Source organism: Syngnathoides biaculeatus, chromosome 7, assembly GCF_019802595.1.
Source record: "Syngnathoides biaculeatus isolate LvHL_M chromosome 7, ASM1980259v1, whole genome shotgun sequence".
Classification (NCBI taxonomy): domain Eukaryota; kingdom Metazoa; phylum Chordata; class Actinopteri; order Syngnathiformes; family Syngnathidae; genus Syngnathoides; species Syngnathoides biaculeatus.
In genome coordinates this window covers 16,134,881-16,148,150 of record NC_084646.1, presented here as the reverse complement: position 1 = coordinate 16,148,150, position 13,270 = coordinate 16,134,881, and the positions used below count along the sequence as shown (strand labels likewise).

Sequence of the window (13,270 nt, the reverse complement as noted above, 5' to 3'; positions counted from 1 at the left end):
CTCGGTCCTTCTACATTGTATAGACTGTTGTAGGCTTTCAGTCCGACCATCCAGCATTTCACTTGACAGTTATAAATACATTTTTGCCGTCACTGGCATAGCACCGATCACTGCCGGGCAACTCCTTAATCCGAACGAGCGAGATGTAGACCAGCGGCAGCCTGGGCTCTCTTTAGCTCACATGCTAACGTTAGCGGTTGCCCAAACTCGCACACGAAACGTTCATGTACGGCGAGGCGCTTTCTTCGAGGAACAACAATTGGGAAGGGGCTTTTACGCGTGTGGAATTACCTTTAGACTTAAGCTATCGACGGGCAGTCGAAGTCATGGCTCTCCGAACGTGTGAATCGGGGTTTTTTTTGTTTTGTTTTTTTCCCCCCTCTTGTCCTCCAGTTGCTAAGATGTCTCTTTAAGCCTCCCTCGACTGCCGATACTGACACAGCGTCACACTGCCTCACGCCACTACTACGTAGAAACAAACTGGACGTAACTTTTTTTCGGGAATACGGAAAGAAAAATGCGCAGTTTCCGCACTTTGAGCAATTGAAGTTCAGTACAATGGGAAGCCACAGTGGTTTATTTTAGTATATTTTTAATGTAAGCATTGTTTTTACCCTCAGATCCCGTCTTTTTAGGAAAATAATGATGTTCACGTTCAATCGACATTTTTATAAATATGTTGTGTAACAAAATACCTGTATTTTTGGGGCATATGTATCATCTTTGTTTCAGAAATACATAGATCATGTAAAAGTTGACATAAAAAATGTATACAAAGTATTGCACCAAAGCCATCCAAGCTTCGAGGTAAATCTTTTGCATCTTTTCATTGCGCTGACATAGTGTTTATAAAAATAAAATAAAGTTGAATGTAAATTCGTCATTCCAAAGGAAATTAAACATTGAATAACAAGTTTAACTCAGTGATCTCTCTTTCTAGCCACGTGATAGGCACTTGTTTACAGTTGGTCATGTACAGTGAATTAAAAAAAAAAAAAAACAAGCGCACACACCCCTGTTCAAAGGTTTTGTGAAAAAATGAGACCGAGACACTGTGTACTGTGAAAGATTTCAAAAGCGTTTCCTCGAGTAATTCATCTATAAGCAATATAATAAAACATTTTAAAAAGCACTTTCGCTCTCACATTTTCTTATGCCTGGGTGTGGCGATACTCAGAATTTGAATTTAACTCCTCTTAAATGGGAGTCTGCCTGCCACCATTTAAAGTGTCTCTGATTAAACCCAAATAAAGTTCAGATGCCTCTCATTTAACTTGAGTTTAAATGTAATTGGTTAATTCTGAACACAGCCACATTCCCAGTGATAAGAGGGTGTGCAGACGTTTTTTTTTTTTGTTCATGTTGAATATTTTCCCCTTTTAATACATTTCTCACTCTTTTTCAATTTAGTTCTACAGGTTATGGGTCAATTTAAAATTTTTTCCTTTTTTTCATAAAACATGGCATTTGGAAAGGTGGTGTGTAGACATTTTATATCCACTCTGCAGTTTTTAATTTTGCAAAAAAAAAAAGTCTTACAGACATAACGCCAAACCCAATACTGTATAATTGTGTTAATAGTCTTTGTTTAAAAACAAACAAACAAACAAACAGCAAAACAATAGTGAGATCCAGAGATTTTGCATACAAATACTTTTATTTCACATTCATTTTGTTTATATTGCAGTGCTCTGCTATACTTAACCGGCTGTATTTAGTAAGGAGTCTTAAGTCGCCATTCTTATTGCCACTAGAGAGCAGTGCAACTTAATAAATATGTATGGCTCATGAGAAGAAAAAAAAAAAAGCAAGCATCGAACAGCAGTTTATTGCAAAAGATGTAGGATGCATACACGTACACGTACATACATGCATAGTGCAGCCTCTTGGCTTGGTGGCCCCATACCCACAGTTACAATCCCGAGTTGGGATACAGCGCGGCTTTACTGGAACAAGCAGTCTGAAGCGAGAGGCTACAGTTTTTCGTCATGGCTGACATAGGAGGGCCCAGGCCCTGGCCCCGCTGCCGCAGGAAGGGCCAGAACTCCGGAGGGGAGACGAGCTCTGTGGAAAACATCCCGAAAAGTGGCTGGCTGTAACTGTGGCCTGGGATGAACGGGAAAAGCGGAGGTGAGGGGAGTCGTAGGGGGCGACCGGAGATGAGATGAGAGTTCGGACGGGGGCAAAGATCTCCGCTTTTATCGGGAACGGGAGCGGGCGGCGCACGAGGCCCGGGTGCGATGTTGCTTTCAGCGGGCGATGCGTCCGTGTCTTGTCGCTCCCCCTCGCCTCCCAGCTTGCCGTCATCTAGTGCCTCCTCTTTATTTTTGTCTTTGGGGAGGGGTAGGCACCGTTGACCTTTGCGAAACTTTGCTCTCCTGTTCTTAAACCACACCTGAAGGCGTTAAAGACAAATACAAAAACCTAAATAGGCAAAAGTTGTGCTTAAAGCCCACGTTCCATTTTCAAACAAACAGATGGGCCAGGTAATGAGGTGAATACATATTTCAAATAAACAGAACTCAATTCATTATTCAAAACTAATTCATAAAGCAGTTACTGTTAACGTTTACTTACTTATTTACAATAAGAGAGATCCTGCAAAATTGTTGGTTACATCAGAGCCAGAACAGAAAATCACAGTACGCAGTAATACAAGATATTACCGCAGCCGCGTGTGCTTATTACACAAGCGCCACAGCATCTTACTGTCACTTCATCGGATGTGACTCGATGTCGGCAGTCGCGTCTGGTGTGAAACAGAATGCGGCAACATCACTTTCAACACCACAGCTTTGGAGAAGTGGCGAGTTTCGAGCGCTCAAGTACACGAAACTGCCCCGCCTCGATTACTTCTCAGGTATTACCTCAGAAGGTGGGAAATTCCCTCCAATACGTATGTAGTCATGCCATTGCTGAAGAAGAGCGGTTCAGATAAAAGTGGCTTTTCCAGGCAGTGTGTAAGAGGGACTCTAAAAAGTGTCTGAAACTTAATAATACGTACGTAAGATTTTAGAATTCTGAGTGAGGTTTTTTTTTTTACATTATAGTCTAGTTGCATGTGTATTTTCTACATGCTTCTAGTGCCTTTGAATAAGTTCACTTTTATCATTTTTGTATTTTCATTCCTATACACAACCATTTTATATAGCCCTATTTTAGCAGGCCCATGCACAGAGATTTATGGGGGCAAGTATTCCTAAATTAAAAAAACAACAACAGTTGTATGTATTTAACATATGTACGTAGTTATTTCTCTTAACACACTCAACACACAAAATTACAACTATTAACAACGGAGGAGACGGTCATCAGAATTCTGTTCAAATTACAAGTTATTGGAAGGAAAGGGGGGGGGGGCTGAAGACAATTTTCCCAAAGACTCAAATAAACTCTTGTCAGGTTTTTTAAAAATCAGGTAATATTTATATTATATTATATTTTTTTCTTTTCAATATTGATGAATGAAGAAAAAAAAAATGGACCAAAAGGGGTAGGTGCTTAAGCACTACCTAATGGCTATGTGTGCACGTGCCTGTAGCACAAGTGAGGTGGAGCCTATCGACTATTTGGAGTCTTCAATGAACCTCACACGCATGATTTTGAAACGTTTGAGGCAGTTGGAGAATCTGGAAACAAAAACAAACAAGCATGGGGACATGAACAAGAGGGCCTGAGCTGAGATTTGAACTCGGGAGCTCTCACGCTGTGAGGGAGATGTGAAACCACTAGTTCATTGTACTGGCTTTTTTCCTCCATTTGTTCATCTTAAAGCATTATTTCCAGATACAGTATTACAATTCCATGAGGTGTATTCGGTCACATTTTCCTATGGATGTAATAATATATGGGTAATGTGTAAATATAGTATAGTATAGTATAGTATAGTATAGTATAGTATAGTAGTCACTCACATTTGAAAAATCTACCTTTGTGGTCAGTCATGCCCGCAGATATAAAGTTACAGGTGTGCTCCACCAGTCATGCCTGCAGAGTTGTGGGTGTGTGTTGTGTTTTTATTTATGACTGTACCCCTTTAAGAGCGGAGGGGGGCATTGTCAGGTAAACTAGGAAGTGGAAGTAGGCTGATCAGCAGCACTGCTGTGTACTTCCGTGTTAAAAAAAAAAAAGTGGTTTACTACGCCAGATCAGTGGCACAGCTAAGAGGGTACATTGGTCTAGACTACACAAAATAAGTGACGTCTTTCAATATCTATGTATTTCTACTCATAACAAATTTTACACGTGTGATTTTTCGTGCTCGGCTGTGCAGATTTGCGAGTGCGATGGCGCGTGGGCTCGTATGTGCCCGTCAAATCACAGTGACTGGTATAGTATAGTAAAGAGGGCAGAGTCTCACTAAGGGGTTGGTACAGTAGTACATTATCCATCCATTTTCTTAGCCACTTATCCTCACGAGGGTCACGGGGAGCACTGGAGCCTATCCCAGCGGTCAAGGGGTAGGAGACGGGATACACCCTGAACTGGTTGCCAGCCAATCGCAGGGCACATAGAGACAGTCATACTCACAATCACACCTAGGGGCAATTTAGAGTGTCCAATTAATGTTTGTGCCGTGCTCGGAGAAAACCCACGCGGGCACGGGGAGAACATGCAAACTCCACACAGGTGGGGCCAGGATCGAACCTGGGACCTCAGAACTGTGAGGCTTTACCATCTGAGCCACCATCCCACCCTAATACATTATTTTTCCTACAAATAATATTACCCATGCAGTGTGACTTGGAAGCTGACCTGAATGCGAGCCTCGGGCAGGTTGATGCAAACGGCGAGCCTCTCCCTCATGCTGACATCGGGATACTGCGTCTGCTCAAAAGCTTTCTCCAGAGCTTGCAGTTGGGAGACCGTGAAGGCCGTGCGGCTGCGGCGCTGCTTCTGCTGGTTGCCGTAGCGTGCCTCAAGTATAAGCTCTGGTGCCATGGAAGGAAATGACTTGATTAAAAAAAAAAAAAAAGATCATTGCATATTACACATGAATAAAATGTAATAGTAGTTTTACACTGTAATACAGAAACAGCTTGCATGTACTCCTCAAAGAATTTGCAAATTGTTGTGTTTTGTGGAAGGATAGTTACACAATTTGTTATATTGTTTTGGACTGCCTAGCCACCGTAACGGTGGTGCCAGAGCGTGCTTTTTATGCCGTGTGACAATTTATTCTTATGCACGAGTCCCCAGTACTGTACCACGTTCTCGATTGGAGCACCTGCAATTCTTTCAGCTACCGACAGGGTGCGCGCTGCGGGGCTAGCCGCGGTGTAGACGCTGCTGTACTGTGGCTCCATCTGCTGGTGGAGCTCCAGCAGCATCGCGGCGTTGACGCCATGCAGGGGGAACATGCTGCACAAACACGAACCAAGAGAGTTCTTGTTCAATCAAAGGCCAAGTGTCCAAACTTTTGAAACTGAGGTCTACACACAACAAAATGTGAGGAAAAGGGGACGAGCGGGCGCACTTCACTTTGTGTTTACACAAACATGCTAAACCCAGTTCATTACGCTGTTGGTTAATATATGATAAGCATTTTAACATGTTTAAAAGAGCATTTTGGGCTAAGTAAAAAGTTAGTAGCCTATTAGAAGGAAAAAAATATAGCTTACAACATTAAAATTCAGATGAATAATAAAAAGACAGTGTGATGTCTTGTAATGTTTAACTGATTTCCAATTTTAAATAGAAATTCTCGGCAAAATTTCATGAAACTTGTTTTAGGAAAAATAATGCATATAAATAGTGTATTTTGTAATTTTTTGATGTAAGTCATGTTCAATTTTGCTGTTAGAATATGTGGTGGGCCGATAAAATAAAAAAAAAAAAAAATGCCACAAATTTCTGCCGGGCCTTGTTTTGGCCGTGAATATGACCTCATGAAAACTGAATTTTAACATGCATTTGAAATGCATTATCAAGGGGTTTAAACCACCTTTATAGGGTATAATAAACAGTACTCCAAGATGAATGAGATACAATTTCCGAATAAACATGCCAATAAAACTTTTTTGAATGATTAAGACATTGTAGGTGCGCACAGATGGTTTACCTCAGATGGCAATCTTGTCTTTTTGAGAAGTTCTCAGTGCAGTAGTATCGCATATCCCCAGCGTACAATGTCCCAGTCCGTCTCAGCCGCCTGCAAACATTGTCGGCCTGCACTATTTAAGAAGCATTTAGCCAGGCTCCCTTCGACCATTAGCCAATAGAAAGAAAGGTATTAGCCGGGATTAGGTGGGATGAGAAGGGGGTGTGGGGGGTGGGGGTTGCACAGGGCTCAAGTTTTTGAAACTATTGAACTTGGGAGATTTATGCCAAGGATCCCCCTACGACCCGGCGTTAAAACAATTAAAACAATGTGGTGGGCTAATCTCTGAGGCAGCCCAGATTAAAATAGCCGCCCTCTCCTCAGCCGGCCTTCTTTTCTTTCTCCCATCACGCTGCCGCTGCTGCCTTTGACTGCCCCCGCCTCAATCCCCTTCATACCTCCCTTCTTCCCAGGGGGGTTTGTTTTGCTAACACACACAATATTTCCCTTAGTAAACTGTCACCGCGTGAAGGTAATCCCGACTCAAACCTGTTAAGAACTTCTTCAAAGCAAACTCAATTAGGAATGTTCCCAGCGAGCTCACAACTGCAATAAATACGATGACATTTCGCTTAATATTCATATGCTTCACCATTTTTTAAAATGGATATATTTCAGTAGTAATTCTTCAGTCTATCTATCTATCGGGCTGAATATATAATTTATGAACCTCAAAGCAATTTAAATAGGCAAAGATAAATGAAGTAACCATTAAATGCTTTGTTTATGATTGCAATTTATTTATAAAGGCTTAAAGCCGTCCTGTGTGAAAAAGTAATGTGATTAATGATTTAACTGTGCTTAATCGCATTTTTTTTTGGGTTCACTTTCTCTGACCGCAACCCAAACCAGACAACCGCCAGACCTTTCCGATCAACGAGTCACTTATAAAGGACTTTTTTTTTTTTGGACAAAATGAAGTCGGCCGAAAGATCTCAAAACGCTGCAGCTAAATGACATGATCGAAAGAAATTCAAGAGCAGATGAGAAATAAATTAATTGACATATATCAGTCTGGAAAGGGCTACAAAAAAAATAAAACATTTCTGAAGCCTGAGGAATCCTATGAACCATAGGGAGGACCATTATCCTCAAACAGAAAAAAAGTAGTGAACCTTCCCAATAGTGGCTGTCCTACAAAAATTGCCTCGACATCTAAAGAACTTCAGACCTCCCTTGCTTCAATTTCGTTTAGCTTTCATGACTTAATAAGGAAGAGAGTGGGACAAAAAAATGCATTCATTACTGACTTCCAAGGCAAAATCACTGCTGACCAAAAAGAACCTCAAATCTCATCTGAGTCTTGGAATAAATAAATAATGTTCAGTTTCTGACCTCAAGATGAAGCGCATTTGAGTTCTGCAGTAGGATAACGATTTAAAACACACCAGCAAGACAACTTGTGAATGGCTGCGATTGGCAGGTGACCACTTCAGGGTGTACCCCGTCCCTCGCCTGAAGAAGGCTGGGATAGGCTTGTGAGGATAAGCACCACAGAAAATTGATGGATGGATGGGTTTTGAAATGGCCTTGTCAAAGTCCAGACCTAAATCTAACTGAAATGTTCCAGCATGACTGTTTATGGTTGAACTCCAGCCCCTCTGATGCTAAATTAAAACAATTCTGCAAGGAAGAGTGAGAGAAAATATCTTCATAAAAATGTGGAAGATTTTTTTGCCAGTTATAGAACACGCTTGATTTTGAAAATAATAACCTTCAATCTTTATTGTCTTTGAGGGTGAAGACTAATATATGGACTTTACTTCTTCCACTTGCATAAGCAACAGCTCAGACTTTGAAAATATGTGAAAATGTTTGTGGACTTTTTTTTACCCCCCGCTCCTCACCCCCCTCCCCTTGGCCTTTTTGTCTTCCTCCTTTCGCTGTTCCTGGCTGTCAAGCTATATTAGTGTCCGATAGAAATAAGTCATTTAGAAGAGGCTCTGTCGGCCAGCCCCTCAGCCCCACTAAAAGCTCCGGGATTAGGTCCCAGAGGCCTTTGTCTCCGCAGCCCGTAGGATTAAGGGAGATTTAGCGCGAGGAGAGAGAGGAAAAAAAAAAGTAGTTATTTCATGGCACTTTCATGATGAAACCTGGCCAAAGCTGTGTTGGCTGGGGGGGATTAAAGGCACACAAAGAGTGGGCTTGTGTGTGACCCTCCCCATCTCAGAGCCACCACCGCTGACTCGCTCACTGCCACCGGCGATCCCTTCCCTCTTGCCATAGTTTCCCGTTTGGAAGGCCACGAAGGTCTTGGCCGAGTTCATCTCGTCCCCATCAAGTTTCATCTCAATTCCCTCCTCGGTTGGAGTGAGAACCACACTAAAGTGCACTTAGGGGCGAATTATTGCACTAAAGGTCGCTGCTTGTGGGCTTTTCAAGGCTTGAAATGTTGTGTTATGTTGTCCATCCATCCATTTTGTTCACCGCTTATCCTCATGAGGGTCACAGGGAGCGCTGGAGCCTATCCCAGCTGTCAACGGGGAGGAGGCGGGGTACACCCTGAACTGGTTGCCAGCCAATCGCAGGAGATATGGAGACAAACAGCCGCACTCACAATCACACCTAGGGGCAATTTAGAGTCTCCAATTAATGTTGCATGTTTCTGGGATGTGGGAAGAAACCGGAGTGCCCGGAGAAAACCCATGCAGGCACGGGGAGAACATCCAAACTCCACACAGGCCGGCCCGAGATTGAACCCGGGTCCTCAGAACTGTGAGGCCAATGCTTTAACAGCTGATCCACCATGCCGCTTCCATTTTTTCCCCTTTCTGGTATCATTCAGATAAATGTGAAGCCATCAACATTTGACTGCTTAGGCTCTTGCAAGTTTTTGCCCATAGCTTGCTAAAATGACAAAATGATTTTCTGTACCTAGAGGAAATACATGTAGGCAAATGCAAGGTCCATACACGCGGAGCCGGGATTTGAACCCCAGTCATCAGAATTGAGGCATATGTGCTAACCAGTCGCTCACCATGCCACCATTTTTCTGACTAATAAAGTGTCATTAGATCATTTCAGAGGGCAAACCAATGTCCGCTGAGGCGGATTGGTTCGAATCCCTATTCTGGGTTGCATTCTTTAGTGACGGTAGCAGACAACTACTTGGTTTGATGGAGCACATATAATCACTAGCTCATAAGGAGCTTGCATTGAAGACTGAAGGGTGAGAAAATGAGTAGTTAGTGGATTTCAGTGACCCCCCACCCCTCCAACGCACCCCCAACCCTCCGCACATACACACACACACGCACACACACTTCCCCTGAAGAGTGTAAAACTGCTCAAAAGCAGTGATCCTCCTCTTAGGGGATCCGCTTACCCATGCATGGATTACAGTGCAAGAAAGACAAAAGGCCAGTCATATCGCTGTGGAGGTGAAGTCATGTACTACACAATGTTGTATCTTAGCTGCTTAATAATTTAATACACATTTCATCCTTTTTGATAACATTAAGCTTAAGACATTTGCTATTATGGGCCCCTTTCAATGTAAAATTGCCAACGAGTTGGGTATGTATGGGGGAATGTGTGTCCTGTGGGCCCTATATGATCTGCAAGAGCAATGGACCTTTCCGGTGGCGATCTTAAGCTCCGCCCCCGTAGCCATATCTCACAAGCTTACAAAATGGTGATTGAACACAACATGTTTCAAGTCGATTCTCTATCGCGTGTTCCAGATAATATTGGGGTAAAATGCATCAGACCTGTCTACAAGTGTTCTACAGAGAGGTCACAACTATTTCACGCAAGGATATGTACACGGAATTAAGATTTTTGGACGGAGCAGGACGCAATGTCAGAGTTACAGCGAAACGTTGGCGATCGATGCAAAAGAGGTTGACGCCTCACAAACTTCATATTGAAATCCAACAGGATAAAATAGTGGAATCGTACTGCACATGTAAAGCAGGGTGAGTCCTTTTTACTTGGAAAGCTCACGAGTAATATCATTGTTGTCTTTATAAGTGAGTGGGTGTATTCATTTGACTTGGCTCATAATCGAACCCATTGCTCAGTCTTAAAAGTCTGATGTGAGCCAAATATGTAAAAAGATTTCTCTTGCATGACATTGAGCATTTACGTATTACGAACCGACTCTTTGGCATAAAACATTACACACTTCATTCAGCAGGTCATTGATACACTAACAAAGTGAAAGTTGCTCTCCTGCAATGTATAAAGCACTGATAATAATTCAGTCAAACTCAGAGAAGATACTTCTCCATTACTTCTTTCGAACATACAGCCTTGTGTTTGTTGATATTGTTCACATTTAGTTGTACGTGCGGTCTTCCCCGAGCCTTAATCCATCGCAGACACTTCGTCAACTGTGTTTTAGGCTTTGGAAAAAGAAACAACCGGGCCCCTTGAACCTAGCAGGATATCTTTCATCAGAATTGCCCGTTCCCCAAGCACATCTGAGGACCATTTTCTTCGTAACATTAACTTTTCCAAGCGCAAGCTACTGACAACCAGCATTGCTTGTGGGACAACATGGCGGCAGGGGCATGTCAAGCCAGGGGTTAAGACAATGCGGCCATCTGATTGCCCATTATTGTACGATTGATTGAGAAGTCAGAAAGGTCAATTGGTTCGGCCTGCCAGACACTTCTAAAAACTGATTGAACCTTTTTTAAAAACTCAAATTACCCCGCAAAAAGTTTCCAAGATGCTTATCCTGACAAGGGTCATGGGAGAGCTGAAGCATATCCCAGTTGACTTTGGGTGAACTGGCACATACCAACACAATCACTGAGTGGGAATTGATCCTACACCACACACACACACACACACACACATATATATATATATATATATATATATATATATATATATATATATATATCTCACTAACTTATTCTTTAATGAATCAGTTGTTCCCAGATATATGGAACAAAAATATTAGTCAATGGAAGTAATTCAAATGTTGAAGACCAACTTTCTGAGGCTCAATAATCAAGTATTAGTTATAGTTCTTAATATACTTGTCTAATAGAGTGCAGATGGATCTGAGGGGGGAGAAGGCGGGGTTATATATATGCCTCTTTTATTGTGTTTTCTTTTTGTTCCACCATTTTTTTTTGTTAATGTCTCCTGTTTAACAGATGTTTTCAAAAGCAAGGCCCCTTATGTCGCAGCTTTCTTTAATGAGTTATCAATAGTGGAAATTTATATTGACAAGCTCTGTCAAGGGGGGACCTTTGTACTTGTCAGTTATCTGAATGGAAGGCCCCCTCGGACGGCGCTTGGATCAATCGGCATTCGAAACACAATTGAGGAGCTTTTGGGAGCGCAATGTCGGTACAGGAACATGTGGGCCGGAGAGAGGGCGGAGGGGCTCAAGCGCCCTCCATCGGGGGAATCGATACGGCCAGCTGACCTTTGACCTGAGACGGAGCGGGAGAGGAGGCGGTGGGTCACTGGGTCTTCTTAAGCCTGCAGGATCACGCTGTGAGCTCTGACACTGGGTATCACACACACTGCAGTTAGACTGACATTGACCACTAAGTGCCCACGCTATTGTATGATTATAGTTCAGCACATGCATTCAGGCAAAATAATATTAATAAACAGCAATGTCGCAAAGCAACTTGGTCAGCTGGCAGTGATCTATTCTAGTCTAGTGAGTGTAATTCATCATATTCATCACGGTATGTTGTATATAGTACTAGTGTACCATTTGTATATATTTTACTAACCTTGATACATACTACCTTCCAATTAACTCCTTCTGAAGCGTTCAGCCCTCGGGATCTTAACAAAGCAGATCAATACACACGGCTGAGTAAAGATCAGCTGCATAATTGGCACAGAGCTCCGACGATTAAAGAAGGTTAAAAATGCTTGGGGAAGGGTGGGCAGCAGTCGCTGTAGCTGGGGTCAAGAGAACGGTAGTGGGTGAGGCTGCATGGCTGTAGAGGTGACATTGACCGCAGAAGAAATGCATCCATCAATTTTTTTTCACGCTTCTCTGAGGTCAGGACTTTCCTATCCCCCCCCACTTCAACCAGTGCTTCGGGGCGAGGGGGGGTCTCGAGGCGTTCCCAGGCCCGCCGGGAGACAGCGTGTCCTGGGTCCTCCTCTCGGTGGGTTTCTGCCTGGTACATTCATCCCAATTGCGCCCTTCTAAGTCTCACCGTCATCCCCCACTTGAGAATTGAATTCCGCCAGCAGAACGATAAAAGCCCCAGTGGAGTCACTCTCTAGCAACCCCTTCAAGGACTCCAAAAACTCTGGTTACTCTGAATTGCTGTGTAGTGGATACACACAAACAAAAATCAGGACCAATCCCAACGCCCAAAGGCGAAGGGAGGCTACCCTCTCGTCGCAGAAATATAATTTTCTCATTTAATGTTGCCTTCTCCAATATTATTATTTGGTCTACTTTGAAACAACGTCAATAAATTTGACATGAATATGCCACTTTTTCAGGGACACTGAAGCCTTCCAGCTTCACCCATTAACGATGGATAAATGACCTGATTCTACATTGTGACACATTTTTAATCTTGTTTAAAATTTTTAAAATGTTTTTTGTTCTTTTTTACTTTAAAAGGTCAATCTGTCGTTACATTGCGACATCACATAATGGGAAAAAATGCTGAGTCAATTGTTTCTTTGCTCAGGCTCATGCAGAGATAATTAAGCTCTCCATCCCTCAGCATGGGGTCAATTTCAGAGCCTCCACATCAGCGTGACCCGCACTCGTCAAAAATGATCACAGTGGAGAGAGAAAGGCGAGCATTGATCACATTTGATAATGAAGACGACCCCTCTAAGCTCCTTTGCGCTACACGTTTAAGAAATCCTCTGCAACAGTCAATACACACTAGGAAGCCCCCCTCCCTGTCACTGCAACATTGTGTCGCTATTGATCCCAGCTATCTGACTCTTTTCATACCTGGGCTCTCTGGGCCGGCCGGGGGAAATGCATCCTGACATGCGAAGTGAGGAGCTTAATAGGCAAAGGATAGGCCTCTCACTTTAGCCTTTCACTCCCATTTATCACATCTGCTGGAGAAAAGGAGAAAGGAGGTTTACAGCCGCTGCACCTGCTGTTCAGAGGACACACGGTCGGGATATACGTACACAACTGCAAGAAGTCCGCCACTGTACTTGGAGAGTTCTCATTAACCTTTAAAAAAAAAAAACAACAACCTCTTT

At 42.9% G+C, this 13,270-nt stretch overlaps 2 protein-coding genes across 6 annotated transcripts in view; both read right to left on the bottom strand.

Moving 5' to 3' along the window:
* The window catches only part of csnk1g2b (casein kinase 1, gamma 2b), a 35,349-nt gene extending 34,853 nt beyond the window's left edge, over positions 1-496 (bottom strand). For 3 of the 4 annotated variants that reach the window (XM_061824477.1, XM_061824480.1, XM_061824479.1), the window contains exon 1: positions 292-494. The gene's annotated coding sequence lies outside the window, so the exon portion shown is untranslated. Of the gene's footprint in view, positions 1-291 lie in introns of all 4 variants that reach the window. The other variant, XM_061824481.1, reaches the window with a different exon arrangement.
* Positions 497-1,793: 1,297 nt separating this feature from the next.
* Positions 1,794-13,241, bottom strand: zgc:101100 (uncharacterized protein LOC445169 homolog). 2 transcript variants are annotated; one of them, XM_061825644.1, is made up of 6 exons: positions 13,196-13,241; positions 13,008-13,117; positions 6,062-6,151; positions 5,228-5,361; positions 4,756-4,931; positions 1,794-2,395 (listed from the first exon to the last, which is right to left on the bottom strand). In XM_061825644.1, the coding sequence occupies exons 2-6, from the start codon at positions 13,046-13,048 to the stop codon at positions 1,913-1,915; spliced, it is 924 nt and encodes a 307-aa protein (XP_061681628.1). In that variant the 5' UTR covers positions 13,049-13,117; positions 13,196-13,241; the 3' UTR covers positions 1,794-1,912. The 2 variants fall into 2 exon arrangements, with proteins under 2 accessions (XP_061681628.1, XP_061681629.1); XM_061825645.1 differs by lacking the exons at positions 13,008-13,117; positions 13,196-13,241 and adding an exon at positions 11,487-11,563.
* Between the last annotated feature and the right edge of the window lie 29 nt (positions 13,242-13,270).

What these genes read in the sequence shown, in the direction of transcription:
- zgc:101100 (XM_061825644.1), bottom strand. Translation starts at nt 13,048, where the DNA reads ATGTCAGGATGCATTTCCCCCGGCCGGCCCAGAGAGCCCAG. An exon ending in AGACAAGATTGCCATCTGAG is followed by an intron (nt 5,362 to 6,061) that starts GTAAACCATCTG and finishes GTGTTTGTGCAG; the next exon opens with CATGTTCCCCCTGCATGGCG. An exon ending in GGTAGCTGAAAGAATTGCAG is followed by an intron (nt 4,932 to 5,227) that starts GTGCTCCAATCG and finishes CCATGGCACCAG; the next exon opens with AGCTTATACTTGAGGCACGC.